Source organism: Lacerta agilis, chromosome 2 (genome assembly GCF_009819535.1).
Source record: "Lacerta agilis isolate rLacAgi1 chromosome 2, rLacAgi1.pri, whole genome shotgun sequence".
NCBI classification, from domain to species: domain Eukaryota; kingdom Metazoa; phylum Chordata; class Lepidosauria; order Squamata; family Lacertidae; genus Lacerta; species Lacerta agilis.
In genome coordinates, this window is record NC_046313.1 from 1,345,608 (window position 1) to 1,371,957 (window position 26,350).

A 26,350-nucleotide genomic window follows, 5' to 3' on the forward strand; every position below is an offset into this window, starting at 1 on the left:
ACAACAAAAATTATTTCAGCCAAAGAGTCATAAATCTGTCAACCCACTCTGATCTGAAACAAATTGGTTAATTTAACCATACAGACTGTGCACCTGCCTTAGTGAACCAGTCCTGCACATTGGCAGGGGGGGATTGTATTCCAGTTGTAAGCAATAGTTATACAGGCTGCACTTACTAAACTGAGTACCATCTCTCTGACATCTGTCGGTATTGCATCCTTATCATTTCAGACTGCTGTTTCCCCAACAATTCCCCCAACTATGAAGTAATTAATTGTGACCAATATGCAATTCCCCCCTTAAACTATTTGCTTATGTCCAAGGCTAGCTTTTCAGATTTTGTATGGTTGCTGTATTTGTTTACAAATAGTGTGACATCATCTGCATACAAGCTAATTTTAAATTCTTCTGACCAATTTTAGCTACATTATTTGTAGCATTTCATCTAATAATTTCCACTAAAGGTTCAATAAATAATGCAAACTAAATAGTGGGGATTGTGGCTTGTGTTAAAGATGCAGTACCAATGGATGGTCTTGTACCTCTTTTAAAATAAAATAAGTGCAAATTAACTCAATTTATGGAATGTGAGAGAGAGAGAGAGATAGAAAGAGAGAGAGAGAGAGAGAGAGAGAGAGAGAGAGAGAGAGAGAGAGCGCTATGCTAGATCTGGGATAACATGAGCAGGTACTGAGTCTGGAAAGACAAGGCCAAGAAGTCAGGTATGAAGAGGTACCAAAGGCTTGAGTATCTTGCACAGAAGAACCTTACATAACCTGAGTACGGCTGGATAGCGCACTTGGTTAGAGCACTGTGCTGATAATGCCAATGTCGCAGGTTCGATCCCCATATGGGCAGTTGAATATTCCTGCATTGCAGTGGGTTGGACTAGATGATCCGCAGGGTCCCTTCCAACTCTACCATTCTATGATGATTCAATAATCCTTGCATTGGTTTTCGTTAGGTTTACTTCCAAGACTGCAGCTGTAAATTGAGGATCCAGTAGCATGTGGCAGTGTGTGGGGGGGGAGGGGGAGAAAACCCAGCTATGATTCTCATTCTGGGTTAAAGAATTTGGTAAAAGGAGGCAACGAGGACCTACCTTGACTCCACGGGGACCTGGGTAGCCTATTGGACCTGCTGCACCAGACAGACCCTGGAGGGGGGGGGGAAAGGTTGTTCTTTTTTCAATCAGTCTCTTTTATTGGCATACAGAGGATATTTATAAGTCAAAGCATTAAATTGGAGTCTATTCAGGAAAGGAGATACAGTACTTTAAGATAGAACTAATACATGTTAAGATTTAAAAGTGCCTCTCAAGTCTTATAGTGATGTCGTTTCATGGTATATCTCGGGAATTTTGCTACGTTCTCCATGATGTCATGCCTCAACTGTTCAGAAGAGAGGAAACCCTGGAGAAATCAGAGCAATTTAACCTTAAATATTTGTCACAGATTTTCGTGTAAAACGGGCAGTAAAATAAGACATGCAATGGTTTTGACTTGTGTTGTACCCCAAGGACAAGGACTTTCTGAATATTGAATTTTCGAGAATCTTCCCTGCAGGATTGCAGTTGGCATGACTTTACATGTTGCAAGGGAGATAGCTCTATGTTGGTGGGGATCGTACAGGTGATGTAAATATGGAGTGGCCTCAACAGAGAGCAAGATTTTTTGGCTGCACTACTGAGATTTTGGAATTCAATCTCTAGAAATCTGTGCTTAATTGTTTGAAATGCTTCTAACAGTGGGAGCATAAGCAATGAGATAGATTTTTTAAAAGATGCATCCCAAAACATTTCGTGAAGACACTTTGGTGAACATTTCGTGGAGACTCAGGCTTTTACCTGTGCTCCTTTCTCCCCAGCTGGCCCTTCTCTTCCAGGATGACCCTGAAAAGCAACGTAGAAGACACCAATGAAAGATGCAACTGCTTGAAGAGGTGATGCCTCATTAAAGATATTGCGGCCCTCAACAAAGAGCCATTGAACATGGAATATGTTCCCCGCCCACACACAAAAATAACTCTCCCTCCCGGCCGCTCCTGCTTTTGCTTATGAAAACATGTGAGCATGGGGCAGGCGGGGTGGGGATCAGCAATCGTCTACTTTTAGTTGGCTGGTTTTTCCTCCATGGCCTGTTAAATAAATACTGGGAAATGTGGAGAAAGAAATGGAATCTATTAATACTTAAGAAAATGTATAATACTTAATAAAAACTACTTCTCTAAGGATGTGTGGGTGTGGTAAGAGCTTGAACCAGGTTCAAGGTAAAAAGGTAAAGGACCCCTGGATGGTTTAGTCAAAGGTGACTATGGGGTGCAGCACTCATCTCACTTTTCAGTCCGAGGGAGCTGGCGTTTGTCCACAGACTGTTTTCTGGGTCATGTGGCCAGCAGGACTAACCCACTTCTGGTGCAACGAAACACCATGATGGAAGCAAGAGCATATGGAAATGTCATTTACCTTCCTGCTGCAGTGCTACCTATTTATCTACTTACACTGGTATGCTTTCAAAGTGCTAGGCTGGCAGAAGCTGGGACAGAGCAACGGGAGCTCACCCCATCACTCAGATTCGAACCGCCGACCTTCCGATCAGCAAGTCCAAGAGGCTCAGTGGTTTAGACCACAGCACCACCTGCGTCCCTACCAGGTTCAGTGCTGATAGTTCAACCCTGATTTCCCCCCACCCCACAGCATTCACATAGATCTCTCTGTGGGTTTCTTTCCATCCAATCAATGCAGGTTGGTTTTCTTCTTTGGTGATCACTCGTAGTCGAGTAAGATTGTCTTCCATAAACACGGTTTTAAAAGTGAGTCCATAAGCGACTGTGGAAGCCAATTCTGGATCCACATGTCCTTCCACAGTGGGGACATACATTTCCAGGTGGGAGTTGGTCATGGTGAGGGTTTGCCACACGTGCCTTCCTCTTAACACGTTTCTCCCTTTTGTCTTGAGTTTGAGTGTCTTCAAAACCCAAGACACCTTTGGTAAAGGCTGTTAACCAACTGGAGCGCTCGCAGGCCAGTGTTTCCCTGTTGTCAATGTTTATACTACATTTTTTAAGATTTGCCTTGAGAGAGTCTTTGAACCTCTTTTGTTGACCACCAGCATTACGTTTACCATTTTTAAGTTTGGGATAGAGTAGTTGCTTTGGAAGACTATAATCAGGCATCCGCACAACATGACCAGTCCAATGAAGTTGATGTTGAAGAATCATTGCTTCAACACTGCTGATCTTTTCTTCTTCCGGTACACTGCCATTAGTTTGCCTGTCTTCCCAGGTGATGTGTAAAAAAATTCAGAGACATTGTTGATGGAATCTTTTGAAGAGTTGGAGATGGCATTTATAAGTGATCCACATTTCACAAGCATACAGTAAGGTTGGTAGTACAATAGCTTTGTAAACAAGCATTTTGGTTTCCCTGTGAATGTCCCGATCCTCAAACACTCTGCACTTCAATTGGGAGAAAGCCGCACACGCCGAGCTCAGGCGATGCTGGATTTCGGCATCAATGTCAGCCCTTGTGGAAAGATAACTGCCCAGGTAGGAGAAGTGACCGACATTTTCCAACATTACACCATTGAGTTGCATTTCCAGCGCAGTACAATAACTTATTTTTTAGAAGTGTGGTACCATCTGTTGAGTGTAGGGGGCATATGTCATGATTTATTGGCCCATAGATGGTCTTTGTGGTTTTAAAGAAACTCTGTGCATCATGAGTGTTGAATAAGTGCTGAATCTCTAAAAAAAATTATCCACCAGGTGTTCTTTAGTTGTCTGGTTCTTTTTTTAATTTCAGACTTAGCATTAGCATAGTTTTTTTTTTCTTAGTGGAGCAGTTTCTATCTCTTTGCCAGATCTGAAAGGCCTTCCTTTTCTCATCAATAATGCATTCAATCTCACTGTCATTCTCATCAAACCAGTCCTGGTGTTTCTTGGTTTGGTATCCAATAGTTTGTTCACAGACTGCAATAATGGATGTTTTTAGCTTGGTCCAGTGTTCCTCGATGTTATCAGGGAACTCCGAAAGCAGGTGGTCCTTAAGAGTCATTTGGAAGCAGTCTCACTTAATAGGATCTTGAAGGGCTTGAGTGTTCATTTTGCACCTTGGTTTCCTTCCTTGAAGCCTGCGTTGAGGTATAATCTGGATAGCCATCGTGGAGTGCATTAATTGGAGATCTGTCCAGCAGTCGTCGGCACTCGTCATAGCTCTGGTAAGGAGCACATCTTCAGCTCAGACAATTACAAAGTCTAAGAGGTGCCAGTGGTTTGACAGGGGGAGCCTCCAAGATGTTTTATTATTTTTTGTCAAAAGTGTGTGTTGGTAATAACAGGGTTGTGTGCTGCACATATCGTCAAAAGTAAGATTCTTGGGGCCCCGCGCTGCCCAAAACGGCAGCGTGGGGCTTGTGTCCACCAGGCAGACTCCGTGGGCAGCTCACCATGCTGCCCCCCTGGGCGGATCACCGCTATGCCCCTGTGCGTGGATCACCTTGCCCCGCCTCCACAGCTTCAGGTGCCATGCCCCTGGTCCCAGGCCACAGATCGAAATCTCGCCCAACTCTTGCATTAAAATCACCCAGGAGAATAATTTTATCCTCCTTAGGTGTCTCTGATAGGATGGTATCCCGCTGAGAGTAAAAATTTTCTTTAACGTCTTCATTGGCATCCAGTGTTGGAGTATAAGCACTTAAAATAGTAGCCTGTTGGTTTTTGGCAACTTTTATTCGAAGGGTTGAAAGTCGCTCCTTAATGCCAGTAGGGACTTCTGACAAGAGCCTCACAAGATCGTTTTTGGTAGCAAACCCTACTCCATGTATTCGACGTTCTTGTTCAGGTAGACCTTTCCAGAAGAATGTGCAGCCTCCTTTTTCTTCCTTCAGTTGTCCCTCAGCTGCTCTTCGAGTTTCTTGAAGCACTGCAATATCAATGTTAAAACATCGCAGCTCTCCTGCAGTGATGGCAGTTCTGTGTTCGGGATGCTCATTATCTGTGTTATCCAACAAAGCCTGTATATTCCATATTCCAAAGTACAATTGTCCTTTACAACCGCTGGGTGCACCCCACTGGGTGCAGCAATCCAGTCAGGGGGAAAGGGGAGGCAGACTATTATTGGGGCACCCTTTCTAGCCCCCCCTTTTTGGGGTGAGCAGAGTGGATCCTAAGTAGGGCTGCTCAGTCATGGATACAGCTGCCAAGCTGCTCAACTGCCTCATTCCTTGAGTCAGAGTGACTGAATCCACTGCGCAGGTGCCGGTTCATGACTAGGGACTTCCAGATTTTAAGGTCCTGCCCCTGTTACCATTTGCTGATCGCCATGGGACTTTTTTGGGTTTGGGTTTGGGATGGGTTTTTGGAAGACGCCTGTGCGTAAATTTGTTTTACGTGTGTAAAACAGTGCACGCTGACCAACGCAGTTTCACAGTAAGGCATGAGGATCATGACAACCAGTGGATTTTTATCTGCTGCAGCCTTCATACCCCTTCACAGCTGTTGTAACATACCACGTTATCATCCACCTGTTCTGCTGTTGAGGACTTTTTGGATCATTCTTTGCCTAGCTCCTCCCTTTGACCTTACTGCCTTGGGTGACCCTGCTGGGAGTGTGAGATTCCCGACGGCTTCACTCACAAGGGTCATAGGAACATGCAAGCCCACTCACCACGACAAGGTGATGATCCTGCGAGTGAGAATGCAGGTTGGTACATTAGGGTGAACTACCCTACCAAACTCAGCCTGCCAGCTCACCTGGCCCCCACCTGCCTGCCAGAGTTTGACACTGCCTGCCAGCTCCTTAGTCTAAAGGCTTGTCCACACTTCCGCTTGTTCCAAGCCTAGAAAGCACAAATCCAAGAGGTTTTCTGCCATCCCATGCTTTCTAGGCAGAAGTCCGAACGGTTTTCATTTGCCCAACACTTTCCCCAGGAAAACCTGTTCTTTGCCACAGAATCAGAGCAAAGGCCAATCTGCAGAAAACCCAACTGACATTTGATCCGATTCAGTGGTAAAGAGAGGGTTTTCCTGGAGGAAAGCAGCATGGCAAACTGAAATGTGGATGAGCCCAAGTGTTGCCCTTGCAGAACTCAGCAGGAAGGAAGATGGGAGGGGGGGCACTATAATTAGTTGGCTCTGCCTGTCATGGGCTCTGGCTCAACCTCTGTTTGTGTCCCTAATGTCCACCCTGCCAGTCACAATGGGCACCAGCCACCACTCATCCAGATGCTGCAGCAACTACAGAAGGAAACACCCATTGTCATGTATGGTTTGTGGTTCCTTGGCACTTACTGGAGGTCCATCCACCCCAGGCATTCCAGGTATCCCTGGTTTTCCTTGTGGGCCCTGCAGGGAAGAAAAAGGATGGTCAGCAAGGGACTGCGGTGTAAATGTGTTTGTGTTGATATTGCTCCATAACTACTTCTTTTAAATGTGAATGGCAAAGGAGGTGTGAATCCTGAGTGTAGCAAGAAATGCTTTGTGAACAGGGATTTTCTAGTACAGCTCAGAGATCTCCCAAACCAAAAGCATGTATCTGGACACACTGCAACAGGCCAATCAGTACATTCCAAAGCAGGCCTCTAAAACACACCCACCCACCCACCCACCCACCCCATAAGCAATATTTTCATGCCTAGGCTCCAAACATTCACGCTCCAACTCACCTTTTCGCCTGGAAGCCCAACAGGACCCTGGGAACCAGGCAGACCCTATGAGAAAGAGGTAGATTAGAGAGAGGGGATGAAGCAAATATTAATTAAAAGAGGGGGGACAGTCCTACATTCCTGATGCTTCTACAGGTGAAGACAGATTTCAGAGCACTTAGGCTGCTCTGTTCAATTCTAAACATACATTCTCCCCTTCAGAGTTAAGCTTGGGGCAGGGGAGTAGTTTCAAGTAGATCAACTGTGCACAGCACTGATTTGAAGACCCCCCAAGATATCAGAAAGGTGCTCCCCCATGAGGAGAATATTCAGGTAGTACTTTTAAAAATAAGTAGGTGCACTGTGCATCTGAAATGTGGGGTGGGGAGACTGATGGATGAACCAGCATTCAATTTGCTGGCGTGCCTGCCTGTCGTTTCACCTGTAAAGGAGGGAACAAACTAGGCTCTTATCACATCTTAAGAGTTGTTTATGTTTCCATATGTTTTATGTTTCCCAGTCTTCACCCAATGAAGCCCAACCCTAATACCCACCCCTTGGTTATCACTCTCAGGACTGAAGTAGATACTAAGGGGACCTTCAATCCTGGGGCTAACAGCAGCTATGTGCAGAGAACATTTTTGTCGAGATCATAGTTGGGAGTAAAGAGCTAGCTGCCCCTGGCCAGAGCAAGCCACTGTCCCTTCGAAATTACCCCCCCCCCCCACACACACACACGGTATCAACTGTTTGTTGCTGTTTTAAGAAAGGTTCAGTATGTTTCTATCACATCTAATTTGCTCTCCCCACATCACATACACATATGCTGTAGTGCAAAACACACACCTGAGATCCAGGGTTTCCCTGCTGTCCAGGGGGGCCTGGTTCACCTTGAATGCCCTGGGGACATAAAATCCTGCAGTCAATCAGTATTCTGTGCATATGCAGCTACAACTACATAGGTAGCATAGAGCAAAAGAGACAACACACAAAGTGGTGCAAAATTGTGGCTGAATTTGCTGGAGGGATTTGAAAAATGAAAAGCCTGAAAAGGGGAAGGTTTGCGTCTTTGGCCATCTGGGATACTGGAACTATGATGCTGGGCTGCATTTACCACTTCTAAACCTCCCTCAGCAGTTATCTGATTGAGCTGGGGGCTGATTTTGTATAAAGGTAAGTACAGTAGAAGCACCTCAGTGCAGTTACAAAATTCTGCATAGAGACTAGGAACTGGCTCATCTAACGTCGCTGAGCTAACCTAGGCTAACCTATTTATTGCTCCAGTCCAAATAATTAAACTGCTTGATAGTCAAAGAACATGAGTGCTTATATTCTATCAGATGGAAACAAATCAACAAATGCACTGTTTTGTACAGTAATTACTATATGTCGCTTCTAGCCTTTTCTGGACATTTAAGCCACAATCCAGCAATGGATTTAAATAAGATGGAGGAGCACACCTAATTCTGCGGTAAGATTGTAGCCTTAATCTTCAGAATGAGTGATCTTGTTTGCAATGTCCTTCCAAGTACACAGAAAACAAAACAAGACATCCATTATTTCACAACTGACTCTCTTGTCTCTAAGGAGACATAATTCTGCAGTGCAAAAGGATGTGGGCCACATGACTAAAGATTTTGGATTATGCTCCTCAGTAGTATAAAGGCTGCATTTAGTTGCAAATCAACATGTGTTAATTATTACAGCAGCAAGTTGGCATGTACTTTGTTCAGGAAATATATGAATTACAAAATTGAAAGCTTGATTGAAAACTATGGGTTGGAGCCAACAAAATCTGAAGGCAGCCCTGTTTAGGGAAGTTTTTAATATTTAATGCTGTATTGTTTTAACACTCGATTGGGAGCCACCTAGAGTGGCTGGGGAAACTCAGTCAGAGATGGGCAGGGTACAAATAAATTATTATTATTATTATTATTATTATTATTATTATTATTATTATTATTATGTTTTCCTGCCTCAGAATGTGCAAAACTACATCTGCAGCAAGTGCAGGCTGGTTGCCTTGCTGGAAGAGAAGATGCAGCAAACTGAGGCCTGTTTATCCACATTTTGAGCTACTGGGCAAGACGAGAAATTTCTTGATAGAACAGGGTGGACTGTCCTGGAACAGCAACACAGACAGGCTCCGCCTAGGGAGGAGGAAGATTACCCATTGCAGAAGATGAACCCTTGGTTGGAGGAATGTGACACACAAAAGCAGGACTGTCGGGAGCCATGCTGTGTCTCTGCCTTATCACATGAGCATAGTCAACCTTCCCCTTTACCATAAACCAGGGAAATTCACAACTGTCTGTGCTCTCTTACCAAGTTGCCTTTGTGTCCAGGGGCCCCATCAATACCGCTGACACCCTATGGGATGGGAACACACAACAGAGAACAAACTCAAAAGACGTGGCAACAATGAAACTGCATCAGAATCTAGGGTTGGCATACGTCCAGAATTTCCGGGACATATCCGGAATACTGGAGTCAGAAGTAGTGTCTGGGTAGAAATCGCTAAACTCAAAAACTATGCCCTGCCCCCAAAAGCTCAACAACTTCTCTGTCCAGAATTTCACTTTTTGAAATATGGCAACGAGTCTTATGAACTAATTCTTGTTTTTCAGTTTCAAAACAGGTAGCTCCAAATTCTGACTTCAAGATTCTCAGATTTGGTCTCCATTTGGGCTGCTGCTCTGAGAAGTCATTGGCATTTTGCCACTGAAATGTGAGTTCTGCCCTTCAGACCCAATGCAGATGTAATATTCCCAATCACAGCTATAAAATTATGAGTTTGCTAGTCACTCACATGATTCTTTGCTCCTCCGATCTCCCATGTGAATGTCCCTCTCCCTTCCATTATCTAATTTAGCTATAGAGTATTGCTGTGTCTGCCGTGAGGCTCACGCTTAACTGCACAGCTTGCAAATTCTCTCCAAACCCCCTTTTCAAACCATTTATTAGCACAATCCTGGCTCATGCTAACTATAGGCCATTCCACACAGCAGTTTATTGTGGACTTTGTGTGCTCATGCCTGGAAGCTTTTCACATCATCCACATGACGTTGTCCTCCTCAAAATGCCAGCCTGTACTTTTTCCTCCTTCAATCCGGAATTTTCCTTACTGTAGAAAATCCAGTAATAACCAATATCCCATCATGCTCCTTGGTGCGGGGTGTGTGTGTGTGTGTGGTGTCTCACCTTCATTGAGTGGTGTCTATTGCCATACCCCTACTTCTGATTGCTCCTTGCATGAGCAGACTTCCACAAGTTCTCTAAAAATAAATGCTTGGTTCCAGTTAGTCCTCTGAATAGAGAGGGACAGCAAGCATGTGCCAGTCATTTTGTAAACTAGGGTAATTCTTCTTTCCCAGCCATCTCCAACTGACCTTCACCTTAAAGCACCTTGGGAATAGTGTTGCTGAGAGGGGGATGGAAGCCTCTTGCTGTTTTCTAAAAGCCTTTGCAGCTGTAGGAGGAAGTTCTAGGGCAGTGGATCCCAACTGGTGGTCCGCGGACCCCAGGGGGTCCATGTAACCCACCCAGGGGGGCTGCGGCACCGTTCACATAACAAAAACTACCACAGAGATTCCATACCCCTCAATTGTCCTGAAATCGGGACATCCCATTTTTGGGTGCCATACTCTGATGGCACCCCAAAACAGACATCTCCAAACTAAGGCCCGCGGGCTGGATGCGGCCCGCGCGAGCCAATTGTGCGGTCCCCAACGGCACACGGTGCCCGCTCTTACCGGCGCAGCGAGGTGCGGTTGCCCATCTCTGGATCAGCGCGGCGACGGAAATAGCTTTTGCGCATGCACAAAACGTCATTTCTAGCGCACTTTCGGGTCTGCGGAGGCCCATGCGCATGCGCACAATCTATTTCCGGTGCTGCGCCGACCTGGAAGTGCACCGGAAAAAGCGAGCGCTTGCACGTATGGGCGCGCACTCCCCCGCCCTCTGGCCCGCTGCGCGATCGGTGCCGGAGGAACCGGCCCGAGGCCGGGTAAGTTTGGGGACCCCTGCCCCAAAACATGCATCCTGTTTTTTTACTGGGAGATGTTGGAGGGTATGTAGAGATATGAAAATTTTCAAGAGTATGGGGGTTAAGGCTAAGCTTTTGAAAAACCTGGGGTCTGCAGTACTTAGCTAATTAGAAACCACTGCCCTAGGGCACAGAGCTGTCAGAGATTATTATTTTTTAAGTAAACAGCTGGAAACGGGAATGCCCCCAAACTTCTGTAATGCTGCAGGAGACTTTTGGAGAGGTTTGAGAAAACAGTGCAACTGATTCATCTCTCTCTCAGCAACATGATCATATCTGGGGTGCTTTATGCTGAAGTTGGAAGACAGTTGTAGAAGCCTGGGAGAGGAATTTTCTAAATTTACAGGAAGCTTGGCACATGCACACACCCACTCTAAGCACTAAAGCACTCCATATTTGTTTTTGTTATTACAGATCTTGCACAATCCTGTTACATCAGAAGTGTGCAAAAATACTTTTCTTTTAAAAAAACAAAAAACAAGTTTAGTTCTGTAAACTAACTGGGGGAAGGGTGACTGAGGAGAGAGGCAAAACAACAACATACTCAGGATATTATCTGCCAAGCTCCGCAGAGCTGGGGGATGGCAAGCAGAGGAACAGCAATTCATATGAGTGGAGAAAACACGGAGAATCACCTATTTGCGAGATAATGCACCCATCTGGGCATAGCCTATGGCTAGCACTTGTGCAGGGTGATGCTAAACTGTGGTTAAAACTAACCATGAAAAAGTAGACAACATTCATTTGGAAGAGGAGAAGAGGGAAGGGAGAAAGCAAATCTACAGCACAGGCCTAATCTCCTAAATGAGGATTGGGAGGTCAGAGACGCTGTATCTGCACTGGGCCTTAAATACATACATAAATACCGCAACATCAAAAGCAAATCTCAACAATCTCAAAACCGAACTCAAAATTCGAAAGTTAAACAATGCCCCAAATTCAAATGGTAAGTTCAAGTTTTAAGTGGCAAATAGAGCAGGAATTCAGATGCGTTAAATGTTGCCTCTTAATGCTATTCTTCCCATTCACTGAACCATGGAATAATTACAGAATTGGAAGGACGAGGAAGCCCCCTAGTCCAACCCTCCCCTTAAATTCATTTCTCTTTTCTCCAAGCGCAGGAAGGGGAGAGGAAAAAGGATTCCTACCATCTGGCCTGGGGGACCAGGAGCACCTCGTGAGCCAGCCAAACCACGGATACCCTAGGAAAAAAGAGGGGCATCTCAGTGGCGCCTAAATAATGCGCGCTGCACATTCTTCTGAAGGCTTTTCTGCATCCTCTGACAAGTGTGCCCCAAGCGTTATTTCATTTTCAGTGGAGCCTCCTTTTGCAAACCTTTATCCATCCCAGAAGTGCATGCTAGAACACTTGCAGCAAAGACTGTACTTGCAATGAATACAGTACACAGAATCAAATTTGTGGGAAATTCTGGCGTTCCTATAAAAGAACGCAACCCCAAAGAGGTGGATGTCACAGTAAAGGTCCCCCCTTCTCTCCACTTCTGCAATGTCTGCCATGCCTCACTTTGCATTATGTTGTCACAATGTTCCGTTCCCTGCCCTCTCCCAGCAGCTGCCAATAAGAAGGTTCCACCCCCTGAGCAGGTGCTTCATTCCGCCTCAGTATAAATGGCCTTAAAAATGCATCAGGCAGATTCAGGAAGAATGCCTTTAGGGTAGCCAGGGCCAGATTTAGGTTTGATGAGGCCCTGAGCTACTGAAGGTAATGGGGCCCTTTACATAGCAGGCAGGTCGATCACTTACACCATAGGAGCCTACACAAAACACTGTTGCTGTATGTGGGTTTTATTTTATTTGTTTTTTATCTTATATTTTGGAAATGTACATCCAGGTTTATTTCCCTTTGAATTTTTTTGGGGCCCCCAAGAGAATGGGGCCCTAAGCTACAGCTTGTTTAGCTTATATGTAAATCTCTGGCACGATAGAAGCTCCATTTTGGGCAGAGGGGAGGAGAATCTTCTCCTGGACTGTACCACTATAGGCAGTAGGTGGCAATGTTGCACATTTGAATGCTTCCCCACCAAAATGTTCCCTGAGCATAAAAAAGGAACATGTTAAGAAGGCGGCTCCTTCCCAGAAAAAAACATAGCTTTTTCTTTTTTTATGTGGGAGCACTTGAATATCCAACTTCACTATGGCAGCATAAAGTTCTTCAGTCCAGAAACAGTTTTACCACTCGGTTCTGCCAGTCATCCACACTCCCCGTTGTCCAGAGATTTCTAGGCACAGGTTCAAGAAGCTTTTATTTTGTCCTGCCAGTTTCCCTGAGAAAACCCCCAGTTTACTGTTGAGTTTGTTCCGATTGAGCAGTAAACCCCAGGTTTTCCTGGGGAAATTGGTGGGACAAAAGAAAAACCTCTTGAACCCACGCCTGGAAATCTCAGAACAGACTGCAGTGTGGATGAGTGCAACGACAGAGTGCAGGATTAAGAGGGACATTTGATCTGGCCTGGCCTGGCCTAGTCATTCTTTTTATTTTAAAATGTAGTTTTAGATATCATATAATATTTTTGCAACATTAACATGGAGATTAGAAAGCACCATTGCACTGATTCAATAAATTATAAAATTATTTTCCCCACAGCCATGGTGTTTCAGAAAAGACAGCAAACAGCACATTAAAGCCTTGCATTATCTGGCTTTCCTATATCTTTCATTTTCCAAAATGAGGCTTATGATGGTTATTACTTGAGCATAACAGCTGGTTATTACTTTAAGGTGGTAAGGCATTAATAACAATATCTCATTCGTTTTTCAGAAACAAATGCTTTAGAAAGACAGGAAAATTGTTGAAAGCATGCAGTTTGTGCCATCTCCTTGAATTACATTTTTAAAAAGAAAAAGAAAAAAGAAAAATTCAGCCAGCATGGCAGTTGTTCGGTTGCTTATGATACCCGCCCCACTTGTACCTGTCATTTCACACTCCAGGCTACAGCAAGACTGCATGTTTTCCCCGAAGGTTCCTGGTTTCCATTGCTGCTTCCCCCCCCCCCCACGGAAGTGGCACAGGCCAACTCCATCCCACAGCACCTAGGCACCCTGAGCAGTCCTGCATCTGGTGGGCAGATACTCACAGCTTCCCCAGGCTGTCCTCTGGGGCCTTGGACACCATCAGAGCCCTGTGGAAAGAAGGAGGTGGAGTGAGAGCTCCCCCCGGGGGTATTGAGTTGTGTCCACCCCAGCTGCTGGTTTCCCCAACTATCACAAACTCATTCACAGAGAAAACCCAAGGAGGAAACACACAATAACCATTTAATGGGCACTCACCACTCCTACCCTCAATTTCCCCATATTTCTGACGGTGTGTTTTGCTCCTATGTATTAAGCAGCTTCCGCCCCCACCAAATAGACCCCTTTGTATCTTCAGAGAATGCTTTTGAAACTGACCTGTCTGCTGAGGATCACCAGTCTCCTGTGGCATCCCTCTGTGTGCAGGGGGATTCTGGGACATGTTCCAAGGTGCACCCAGTTCATGATGGGCACTGAACAGGCTCTAATCAACCCCCGTAACTAGCGTCTAATAACCTCCCTACAAAAGAAGGCTTGCAGTGGTGGGGAAGCCATCTTTCATAAAAGCTGGTCTGCTGTATGACTGACCTCATTGCAGAATCCCTGAGAAGCAATACCACGGAACACCATTTGAAAACCCACAGAGAAGGGGCAGTGTTATGGGGTGGCACTGGGAGCTTGAGCTCCACATCTTTGCAGCAAGCCCAAGATTTCCTGCACCTACCCTTTCTTTACGTTTTATTTCATGCTATCATTTCACTCACAGAGCAGCTAGGTGCACTGCAAAAAGCACAGTGCTAGTGACATCCATCATACTAATTTCTCATAGAGCTCTATACATATAAATTAGCAAATTGTATGCAAATTTGTATCACAGACCCAAACCCCGGTTGCATCACAGTGGCCCTGCCACAAATACAAATTGTGATAGTGTCTGCTTCAAGCGCACCAACTCCTAGGGACCAAGGCAGTTTCAGGCCCCCTGAAGTATTTCTCAATATTCAGGGGGCATTCAGCTCCGGCCCTGGCATTACACATACAATGTCAGGGCATTGTGTGGCATCATGCAACGTTGCACACATGACATGTCACACACATGGTGTCATGGCATCGCATGCACAGGCCCCATCAAGAAAATGGCGCCTCTGGTCTGCTTTGAAACTGTTCAGGTATCTCCTCTTTCCACAGATCTATGAGATGATCCCACATATTGATCCAATCCTTTTCCCTTGAGCTTTAATGCACTGTGCCACCCTAGTCATGCTGCAGAAGCCTTGATCTCATAACCACACATTTCTCTGCTCATTGTCACAATAATTTGGGCCAATGCAATTCAATTTGGAGCAATTGCAGTATTTCTGTAAAGAACAACACTCTGTGCGTCTTCTAAAAGAAAACAGCACTTTCCAGCTATCAGTTTTCATCCACATATGCCTTGGATCAATGCTTACCTTAGGGCCATTCTCACCAGGAGCCCCAGGGGGACCTGGGTTGCCTACATCTCCCTGTAAAAAGTAAAGCAAGAATGAGAGATGATACCAAAGAAAGGCAGCCCTGGTATTACAAATATTTGGAGATACTTACTCGGCTTCCCTTTTCTCCAGGAAGTCCTGGGAGCCCATCAAAGCCTCTGTCGCCCTATAAGAAAGAAGCATTAGCACCACAAGGAAAGCCCAATATTTGGGCCAGTGAGCATGTCTGCCTATACTGAAAATGCTTCCCTTTTAAAATCCCCCAAGATCTTTGTTTCTCATTCCTACAATCCTTTTAATTATGCAAAAAAGCTTTGTTGTAATGATCAAATCCATCCTGACAACCCAGCAATGTCTGTGGGGCATATTCCATATATGTATTCCAGTAGAGTGAACTGTATGTGTAATATCTATATCTGTCTGTCTGTCTGTCTGTCTGTCTGTCTGTCTGTCTGTCTGTCTGTTACCATGCGGCTGCTCTCTGGAGGACCACTCTTGCACTATAGTGCTCATCCCATTAATTCCTGCTAATAATTTTATACGTTCTAGGGTTTGGTTTGGTTTGGTTTTGTTTTGTAGTCAGATGCTAAGGACAGCCAATGGAGAAGGACTGTTGCCCTCCTGCCCTGTTTGTGGGCTGAGTGGAAGCTTCTGGCCAGCCAGTATTGGAAGCAGGAGGATAGGCCCTGGATCTGTTCCATCAGGAGGGCTCTTCTCATGTCCCTACACAATGTTTGTTTTGTTTCCAGGACTTGGACAAAATACAGAGGAAGCAGTTTTGATTTGAAGAAAGAAAGAAAGAAAGAAAGAAAGAAAGAAAGAAAGAAAGAAAGAAAGAGAATGATCCCATGTCAACATACCAATTGAATACATTTGTCTTAGCTCTACTTGCACCCTACTAGTTGTGCCAACTGCAGAAAATGCCAACCCACAGTGGGACTGGGCATCTCACAATTCACTCCCTCCCCTCCACCAATTCCACCCCTCAAGAAAGATCTAGAGACCTTAGGTCCAGTTTCTCCTGGAAGTCCTCTGGCACCATCTGCTCCTGAGCGGCCCTTTTTTTGAGAAAGGAAAGGAAAGGGTGAGAGAAAGGGGTGGGTGGCAGGATTATTACGCAATGTCACTCAGCCATGGGTGGGATCCTGGAGCCAAGGTGCTTACCCGCTTGCCAATTTTCCCTGGGGGCCCTATTGATCCCTGTATCCCAGGTGAACCCTGTAACAAGAAGGGAAACAGTTCAGATCAAGAGTGGCTTCACATGTCACCTCTCCTAACACCTCAAGATTTTTCTCCATGTTAGAAGAAGAATGGAGCCCTTTGTAATGATTGACATGTGGAAGCATTTGCCAACAATGGAAACTTATGATTTGACTTGTAACATTTATCTTACAAAGTTGCATTTCCCCAGATGTTGCAGGGAAAACACCACCAGCCCCAGACAGCATGGCCAATGGCCAAGGATGCAGGAGAGCTGTAAAAGCAACCAACATCTGGAGAGCCTCCAGTTTCCCCTCCCTTGGCTATGGGAATCCCCCAAATCTAAGCACAAGGCCAGCAAGCAGGACACCCTCGGAGAAGGTGGAGGGGAAAGAGCTTTCCTGTCTATTCAACCTGAGTGGCATTTCTCTGCTCCATCCCATAACAATTAAAGACCCCTGCCTACTCATCTTGAGCAACCTACCTGTGGACCAGGATCACCTGTGTCTCCTTTCAGACCAGAATTCCCTGGAAGACCCTACCAAAACAAAAATGTTATAAGCAGGTTTTGGGTTTTTTGGGAAATCATTTTTATTTGATTTTACAAATTTAAAATTATAACAATCCAAATACATATCCATATATTGAGATTATTCTGAATCTCGTGGCTCCCCCCCCCCTCCTTGGGGTCCTGTTCTCAACATTTACAACTGCATATTCTACTATACACTAAATTTTATATCAAACCATATTATCCATGGTATTTGTTACATTACAAGTTGAATTAAAATACTGATAATGTTTCCATCTGCTTACAGTGGTCTCCTAAATAACATATTTTTTCCCATTCTTTTATAAAGTTTTTGTCCTATTGATTCCTGAGTTTTCCAGTCAGTTTTGCCATATCGGCATAGTCCATCAGCTTAGCTTGCCATTCCTCTCTGGTGGGGACTTTGTCTTCTTTCAATCTCTGGGCTAGTAACATCCAAGAGGCTGTTGTCCCATACATAAAAAGTCTTTTCTGCTCCTTTGGGATGTTGGTACCTTTAATTCCTAATAAGAAAGCTTCCGTTTTTTTAATAAAGGTTATTTTAAACATTTTTTTTATTTCATTAGATATCATCTCCCAGAAAGCTTTTATTACCTTACAAGTCCACCATATGATAAAAGGTACCTTCTTTTTCTTTACATTTCCAGCAGGTATTTGAACTTGCCCTATACTTTTTGCTAACTTACTAGGAGTCAGATACCACCGGTACATCATTTTCATGTACCGGTAATTTTCTTTCAGCGCACAACATGCCGTGAATTTCAAGTCTGTTTTCCACAACCTTTCCCAATCTGCCATCTGAATATTGTGTCCCAAACCTTTTGCCCAGTGTATCATTACCGACTTGACCTGTTCATCTTTAATTTTTATTAATTCATTTTGTTTGACAAACAGAAAAAGAAGTAACAAGATAATACAACTGTTGTTATATAATGTTACTAAATAAAATTTAACATCCCACATTGTCGTGTCTGTGTCTTATTATTTATATCTTAAGAAAAAAAGGAGGGAAAAAATAAAAATTTAACTACAGCCAAATAAATAAGTAGGTAGTCCATACGTAGACTTACTTATACATACCTATATATACCTACACCCTCTTACCTACAATACATAGAAAACTTAACTCATATATCCACAAGAATTTGATTTCACAAATCAGACTTCCTGTCAAAGCCCCTTGCATCTACCTCTCTTAATATTGAATGTAAACCAAACAGTACTGCTTCGTTCAAATATTTTCCAGTACATTCTGACACATTATACATCCATCATTCCCCAACTTTTTATCCTTCCTTTAGCACTCAAAAGCTGGCATGGAGGTAAAATTATTATTATACTTTTGGGCATATTTCTTATATATATATATCCCATTTTTCGGCAAATTTTTGTTTGGAACATCCAATTATGTTCAAGGATTGGGGGGGTGGAATCTCTTCTCCCTTATATCCTTTCTAGAAGCAATGCAGATGAAACAGTAATAGATGCCCACCTGCCTCTGAAAACAGCAACCACATGGGTACCAGCTGTCCCTCTCTAACTCTAGGAGAACTTTGCTTGTTTTACTAGGCAGCACAATGATCCACATCTCCATACATTGCATGTTGCCAACAGCAGGAGGTGGTGGAGAGTGGAGCAATGTGATGTCATAATATCAGTATTGTGGGGGGGGGGGGCATGGCCTCAGGTGCAGTATCTTGGAGAGGCATGAACCAGGCACACACATACCCCACATGCACCCAGCACACGAGCCCCAGCCACCAGCTGACAGGCACTGGGTGAGCATGTTCTTCACCCTCCATGCCCCAATATTCTAACAGAGGTAGAAACACCTGGGTGCCATGTTCCACATTACTCCAGTGAAGCATTTGGCCCCATCACCTCCTCTCACTCCAGGCCAGATGCACTTCTCAGGCAAACCTCTTGCATGGTGTGAAAGAAAGGGCAAATGTCCAAACCTTCCCTCCACAAAAAAGACACTCTTCAGACTATACAGGGTAGCTTCAAACAATGTCAGCTACTCACCAGTGGGCCTGGCCGCCCTGTTAGTCCCATGGGGCCAGGGGGACCTTTCATGGATAGCTGAGGAGAGAAATACAGCAATGAATCTCAGGGAGGCAATTTAAAACAGAACCAAAGACAAACTGAGGTGCAGCAAGCAAGGAGAAGAAGCTGGACAACAGGGCAGAATTGAAGTAGGGAAGAAAGAAGGGAATAAACAGATTTCTGTAATTGTTGCTGCATTTTACCGCAATTGTGGGCATGAGTGACCAAACTGGGATTGGGAGCATGTGAATTATTATTATTATTTTTGGTGGTGTTGGTGGTGGTGGTGGGGAAATAGGCTAATTTGTTTTAACCTCTGATTTTATTGGTAATTTTTATATATATTGCCCATCTGACCAGGTTGCCCCAGCCACTCTGGGCAGATCCCAACAAATTAAAGCACTGTAAGACATCATAAGAGCCTTGCTATGGCTTGAGAGGAGGGGCGTGGGTGGCGCTGTGGGTTAAACCACAGAGCCTAGGGTTTGCCGATCTGAAGGTTGGTGGATCGAATCCCCACGACAGGGTGAGCTCCCATTGCTCGGTCCCTGCTCCTGCCAACCTAGCAGTTTGAAAGCATGTCAAAGTGCAAGTAGATAAATAGGTACCGCTCCGGCAGGAAGGTAAATGGCCTTTCCATGCGCTGCTCTGGTTTGTCAGAAATGTCTTAGTCATGCTGGCCACATGACCCGGAAGCTGTACACCGGCTCCCTCGGCCAGTAAAGTGAGATGAGCGCCGCAACCCCAGAGCCGTCTGTGACTGGACCTAATGGTCAGGGGTCCCTTTACCTTTCTGGCTTGAGAGGGACATTCTATCGCAATGTGCAGATGCAGTTTGATTATGTGGCAAACATTTTGTGATGGACCACACTTGGAAGCTTGCAGTTTATTATCTGAACGGAGATGAGGGGGTGGGGAAGAGAATGTGTAACATGCCAAGTACCTAGACACATAGAAAATAGCAAGGAAGCTATATTGACTGCGTGACAAAAAGAAAAGGAGCCATTCAAAGAGTTTGAGCCCCACAACAAGAAGAGGACCAGGGGATACCCGCACATACCTTGGCTTGCTGCAAAATAGCCTGCGCCTGGGCCTCTTGGAAGGACACAGAAGGACCTTTGGCTGAGTCACCACCAAATTGGAACTAGAAATGGGTCAATGAGACAAAATCAGGGAAGGAAGTGATGGGATTGTGAGGTCATGGCTAGATTAAGCAGAGCACATGTTAGAGTCACCAGGGAGATGCTGCCAAAAATGGCCTCTGTGGCAGGCAAGCCACCACCCTGCCCACTTTGGGCAGCATCCTCCTTGACCATGTGATCAAACTTCAAGCTGACTTTCTATTTTGGTTGCTGGACCCCTATTTTATTGCCTGTCAAATTGGCAGGATGGGAGAATGAGACACTTAAATTGCGGAAAGGCTAATGTGTCACTTTTTCTTTGTTAATCAATTTTTAATCCATTCTTTTGGTTGTTGCAAGGCTTTTTAATGCCAGTGTTCAGCAAGGCTGCCACAGCAGTTTACAGATTGATAAAAGCAATGCAGTCCTTGCCCTCAGACATAGTCTGGGTAACACTGCCATTACTCAGCATCCAGTGGGCTCCCACTGATGGTTTGGGAAGAGCTGTACACTCAGTGTTAGTCACCTGTCACCTAAGGCTCCCATGCTCTGAAGTAGAGCTCAAATTTGGCTTTAAATCCCAGCCAGCCAAAAAGATGGTGTGCCTCTGGAATTTGCTTTCCAAAGGGACTGGCTGTTAAAGCTTCCTCCTCTTAAAGATCTCCCCTGATCTCAGCTCCTCAAACCCACTTCGCCCACCCTCCTGTATCACCTACCGGTAACATAATCATTGTCCCAGGAGGCCCACGAATGCCATCAGCTCCTGGAAGGCCTGGGAGTCCTGGGGGTCCCTGTGCAGAAAAAAGCAAGAAAACACCCATCAATCATTCCCAGGAAGTGTTGAGCTAGAAGAAATCTGCATCAAGCTGGGACCTGTCTCCAAGCACTGAGGTACATGGAAAGGGGCGCATGCCGGTGATTCCTCAACTTCTCTTCCCCGCCCCCACCAGCTTCTGAGAAGATTAAGACTCCCCAGGCTGGAGAAGGGGGAGGCTACCCTTCTGCCTCTTGAACTGCACAGAGATTTCCTTACCTGCTCACCGGGATCTCCTGGAAATCCTGGTGGCCCTCCCTGTCCCATTGGACCTGTCTCACCCTGGGAAGAGACAAACAGATAATGAAGATAAGCATCTCGCTGACTCAAATCCAACACCCAGTTCCCCTTTCAGACAGAAACCCTGTGGCACCAGAAAACCCCAAGCCAGCATTGCAACCACTGTGCCTTCAGTGACCCTGGTTCTAGTAGATACTAGTACCAAAGATTTTAAGTACAGTGGTACCTTCGTTTGCAACCGCTTTGGATTACAGCCACATCAAACTCGGAAGTGCATGTCCCTTTTCTTGGATTACAACCCATTTTGGGGGTTGGGGCCCATTGGCGAAAACGCGCCTTGGGTTACAACCTGTTTTGGTTTACAACTGGACCTCCAGAACGGATTATGGTTGTAAACCAAGGTACAACTGTACTCAGGGGGTGAAGCATCAGTGCTCTACAGAGCTCCTCATTCCTCCCCACAACTAGCCAGAACAGAATATTGCAACTAGATACAAATATCCATCATTATGGGCTTGTCCACACTTATCCTTTCTTCTGCTCTTTCCAGGTACGGTCTGCACTTTGAAGCTCCACGTCCAAGCACCCTTTTTTTCATTTTCCTCTGAAGCTTTCCCATTGAAAACTCACCCTTTAATGCTCAAAATGACAATCTGCAGAAATCCCAAATTGACGTTCAGTCCAACTGAGTGCTAAAAAGTGGGTTTTCATGGAAAAAACCAAACCAACGCTTGGACACTGAGCTGTTAAGAATGGACCTGTTTCCTCTCATTCTGCTTCTGCCAATGTGTTTAATTTATACAGGTTGCAGGTTTCAGCACCTTTGGGGAAATTCTTTTGGCTAAAAATGGGAATATCTTTTCCCACTGTTTCCCTCCCCTAGAAGTGCAAATTAGGTTGCTGCCAGGCAAGTGCTCATTGTGGGATCAGTGTTCCTCGTGCAAGCAAGTTTTTCACAGAACTCACATGACATCGTCAACAGCAAAATGCCAACCAATACCATTTCCCCTGTTGGATCTGGATGTACCCTTTGGGGGGGGGGGGAATCCATTAAGAAAAAAACAGCCGTGTGGCCAACGATGTGTTTGTAGTATCTCTACAACACATTTGCAAATTCTGGAAATACCCACAGTCCATGATATACTTTTGTGTGTCACTTTTTGAGTGATAGAGGCTAACATAAATTTGTATGGGGCAGAGGGAGAATGGAATTTGGACTCTGGTTCCCCACACCTAAGTTCAACTCTTTTGAAACTGGCACTCAGCTATAAGATGCCCATTGTTCTCACTTGGAGACAGGCTGGTGGTCTGCTATGGGAGAGGTAACTGGGGAAAAATGACTTACAACATCCTTGAAAGCCCCAGTGCACCTAAGCCAATTCCATGCTGAATCCCATGGCTCAAAAGAGAAGGCCATAAGAATCTCAGAAACCATGCAGGTGGAACAATTCACTCAGAAACCCATGCAATATATCAATATTTTATAGGTACTGACCAAAACATCAGTACAGAACATGCCCAACAAATACAGTCAGGGCACAAGGTACAATTATTCCACAGAGGAACAAGTCAATCATGGGACCAGGTGACACAACCACTTTGGAATCCTCTGGCGTGTCAGACTAACACCATCTCTCCCCCTACGGCCCTGAATTTATTACTTTCCTTACCTGTGGACCTGGGTAACCAGCTGGCCCCTCAAAACGCCTGCCCTGCAATTAAAAGAAAAAGATTTAATACAGCTGTTAACACAGATGGCATGGGCAAGGAATGAAATGTACTCAAAGTTACATTATATAGATTAGTTCACTCTTAAACAAACTTAAAACCTCATTTCGGTACCTGTAAGGATACCAGAAAAGCAGTGATTTTGCAGTTTCAAAGGCACTTACTTTATTTATAAAAGTATTTATGGAAATAAATCAAAGAGGTTAACAACAAAAATGCACAAAACCATACAGTAAAAATGTTTAAAAATTAAAAATAGATATCAATTAACCATTGTGGGAAAATTGATTACTAGTGAATAGAAAAGTCTTCTGCAGACATTTAAAAGTTAAAACAGAAAATGTCTGCTGAATCTTTATTGACAAAGTATTTCACAATACCAGGCCACTAAAGACACTATGTTTTATTGTTATGAAGTTATAGATAGGTGTATTGTGCAGACAGTAAACTTGTGAATATTACTATTCAGTTGAAGAAGAGGGTTAATTGTCCCAGCTGTTGAACACTGAGGCCAACTGCATATTTGATATGCAACAATGATACAAATCTACTAGGTGATGTCTACTAGGACCTGTGCTTTTGAATGACATCAGCAATTGTGCATGTGATGGAGACTTGTACAGCTGCAAGCACTTTTATTTGGAAAACATGATGCACAACTGTAGTATACACAAAATACACAACTGTGCTTCAGATCTACGCTGTGCAAAAAATAATATGCACATAATGCACAATGTTGCTTCCAGATCTGTTCTGTGAAAAAGGCATATCTACTTTTATGATGCTAGTGTGCAAGAAGATGGCAAAAAATCCAAGAAAATAAAGAAAAAGGTTTTGCACAGCCACATTTGCAAGCAAGCATTTTGCCAAATGGAATTGCCAGCAGAACTGGGTCATTGTTCAGGGCCTAACAGCAGGGTTTAACTTCTGCCGCACAGCTTGCATCACTTCTACACTGTCTCCCATATTTGCTACTGATAGCCTGCCACACACCCAAAAACCTTCCCATAACTTATTGCTGATATCTTCTCTACTGTTCGGAAATCTCTAGGTTTGGAAACGTGTTTCCTTCCAATATTAAAATTGGAGTGACCAGAAGCCACCCTCCACCCCCTTCCACCCCCATCATCAAGTGGCTTTCAGCCCCCAGTCATAAAGCACCAGTGCCGCTACAGAACATGTACCATACTCACCGGCTCTATGATGGCCGGCTCCCCTTTCTCTCCCTTCAGATTCTTTTCCTAGTAAAGACACAAAGGAAACATATAATAACACACTATTCCAAATGCAGTCATGCCATAGATTTGTATGATGTCATTGCAATATCAGAAGTTTTATTTTCAGATCCTTTCCTAATGGAAGCACCCCTGAAACTGTCACCACCAGTTTAGACCCCATGACCATATGTTATATCCCATTCACATGGTATGGAGGGGTCCTGGTTGGAGCTCAGCTTCATCCTGAGCATGGTCTAATCAGGTACATGTTGCAGTTCTTCTTCAAAAAGCTGCTCAGGTTTAGGCTTGGGCAGGTCCACAGAATGCCAGTTTTAATGTACTCAGTGTCGGAATCTAGACAGCTCTGCAAGTGACACAACTCCCATAGCTTGGAACATTTGCTGCTCCTCCCTGCTGTGCTGGTTTAAATGCCAACATTCCTGCAGAGGCCTGTGGCCCTGGCCAGTTGACTAACAAATTGGTGAGGTGGGTCGAGAGAGAGAGGGAACAGCAACAAGCTGTTCTGTGGGGGAAAAAATTAAGTAGACATCTGTCATTAACATTATAGCTGTCTACTTGCTCCTAAATTCTTCACCCTTTCCACATAAAAGGAGGTGATTCTTGGCGGTTCTCAGGGTAAAGACAGATGCAATGGTCTAAGAAACAGCAGAGGTTGCTTCATAGCGCCTCTGCTCCACTGCAAACAAACATAACTGTTTCTTTCTGGAGGGAAGCTGTGGAGTTAAAAACAGCTGTTTTCAGAATGGTTCCACTTGAGCAGGGAGGCGGAAGATAGTTACAGAGGTGGCTCTTGGCTAATGCCCATGCCATCACCAGCACACATCCCTTTGCAGTTCCCAAACGCCTCAAACACATCTTTAAAACATATTGCAATTTTTGTTTCCAATAAGGGAAGGGGCACAACTCAGTGGTAGGGCCTCTGCTTTGCATAGAGAAGGTCCCAGGTTCAGTCCCTGACAACTTTAGGTCGGGTTGGGACTTGGTAGAGAGACCCATGCCTGAAACCCTAATAAAGGGAAGGAAGGAAGACTGATAGCTGACCCAGCATTTGACTGCTGGCATGTAGATCCACACAGCACACGTGGCTCTAAGTTCACTAAGTTCACGCTGTTGTTGGTATCTGTCTGTCTTGAGAGATAATGGAGTGGGCATCTGGGGGTGAAGTGAAGCACTGTGTTAGCAGCACTGAAGTGACCTCCCTGGGATGCAAGCCTGGGCAATGTGTCTGGAGGTCCTGGGAAGCCCCAGGACCTGGGAAGCCTCTCAGCCTCACTGATGTGGACCAAAGGAAAGCACATTGGGTTGCAGGAGTTGCCAGAAGGAGGTGTACAATGTGTCATCCAACTGTATTAATAACTCCATTCTGGAATTGTGTAGGGTTCCTTAACCTTCTCTTTCCCTGAAGATGTCCCACAAGGCAACAGAGGTTTAGGATAAGAGTTTTCCATCTCCTAGATGGGCTACCTTCTCAAGTTGACTCTGCTTACTTTACAGAGACTGCAATGCAAGGGGGAAAGACCTGCAGCCCTCCAGGTGTCATTGGACTACAACTCCCATCAGCACCAGCCAGCAAAGTCAGTGATCAGGGATGATGAAAGTTGTGGTCGAACATCTGGAGGGTAACAGGTTCCCCAATTCTGCCATAATGGGGCACATGACAGGAGGCCAAATGCTATGGTGTGTTGGGGCTAAACCAGGGATGGGGAATTAGTAGACCTCAGAAGTGTGTCTCTGTGGTCATTACCGGAGGGAGCTGGAGAGTGTCTTCACTGCGCTCAGCCGGATCATACCGCTCTTCCTCATTCGCATCCCTTCGGTCATAGTAGTCCTCATATTCCCTGTCTCTGTAGTCAAGTCTCTCCTCGTATGCTCTGTAAGTGCCATTGGCATCCAGGTCTGAGTCCTCACCAATCTCGTACTGTTCTCCAAAAAGGTCCTATCAGGATAGGAGAAATTACGGACAGCAGAGACTGCCTGTTTCCTGCAGCCACTTTGCTTCCTTTGCTAGACTACCTCCCCACAACCAAATGATTACATTCTATTGCCCTTTCAAAGGAAGTAAAGAGCATTTGTTCATCCATTCCTGGGAGGGCCAGCACAGACACTGTCAAGTTCTACATGATTCTACACATCAGTCTCAATACTCCCTTTAAAAAAGTTATTAAGGTCTTTATATACCATCTATTACAAAAAATATTTATATACCATCTATTACAAATAACCAT

At 44.8% G+C, this 26,350-nt stretch overlaps 1 protein-coding gene across 6 annotated transcripts in view; it reads right to left on the bottom strand.

Moving 5' to 3' along the window:
- The window catches only part of COL5A3 (collagen type V alpha 3 chain), a 108,236-nt gene that overhangs the window by 41,270 nt on the left and 40,616 nt on the right, over nt 1-26,350 (bottom strand). For all 6 annotated transcript variants that reach the window (XM_033136644.1, XM_033136651.1, XM_033136661.1 and 3 more), the window contains 20 exons: nt 25,870-26,061; nt 24,081-24,128; nt 22,830-22,871; nt 21,139-21,201; nt 20,822-20,896; nt 20,045-20,128; nt 18,964-19,020; nt 16,873-16,926; nt 16,353-16,406; nt 16,193-16,246; nt 15,301-15,354; nt 15,168-15,221; nt 13,782-13,826; nt 11,835-11,888; nt 8,967-9,011; nt 7,488-7,541; nt 6,663-6,707; nt 6,289-6,342; nt 1,847-1,891; nt 1,103-1,156 (listed from right to left, as the gene is read on the bottom strand). In XM_033136644.1, coding sequence (XP_032992535.1) covers nt 1,103-1,156; nt 1,847-1,891; nt 6,289-6,342; nt 6,663-6,707; nt 7,488-7,541; nt 8,967-9,011; nt 11,835-11,888; nt 13,782-13,826; nt 15,168-15,221; nt 15,301-15,354; nt 16,193-16,246; nt 16,353-16,406; nt 16,873-16,926; nt 18,964-19,020; nt 20,045-20,128; nt 20,822-20,896; nt 21,139-21,201; nt 22,830-22,871; nt 24,081-24,128; nt 25,870-26,061 — 1,227 coding nt within the window. The remainder of the gene's footprint in view (nt 1-1,102; nt 1,157-1,846; nt 1,892-6,288; nt 6,343-6,662; nt 6,708-7,487; nt 7,542-8,966; nt 9,012-11,834; nt 11,889-13,781; nt 13,827-15,167; nt 15,222-15,300; nt 15,355-16,192; nt 16,247-16,352; nt 16,407-16,872; nt 16,927-18,963; nt 19,021-20,044; nt 20,129-20,821; nt 20,897-21,138; nt 21,202-22,829; nt 22,872-24,080; nt 24,129-25,869; nt 26,062-26,350) is intronic.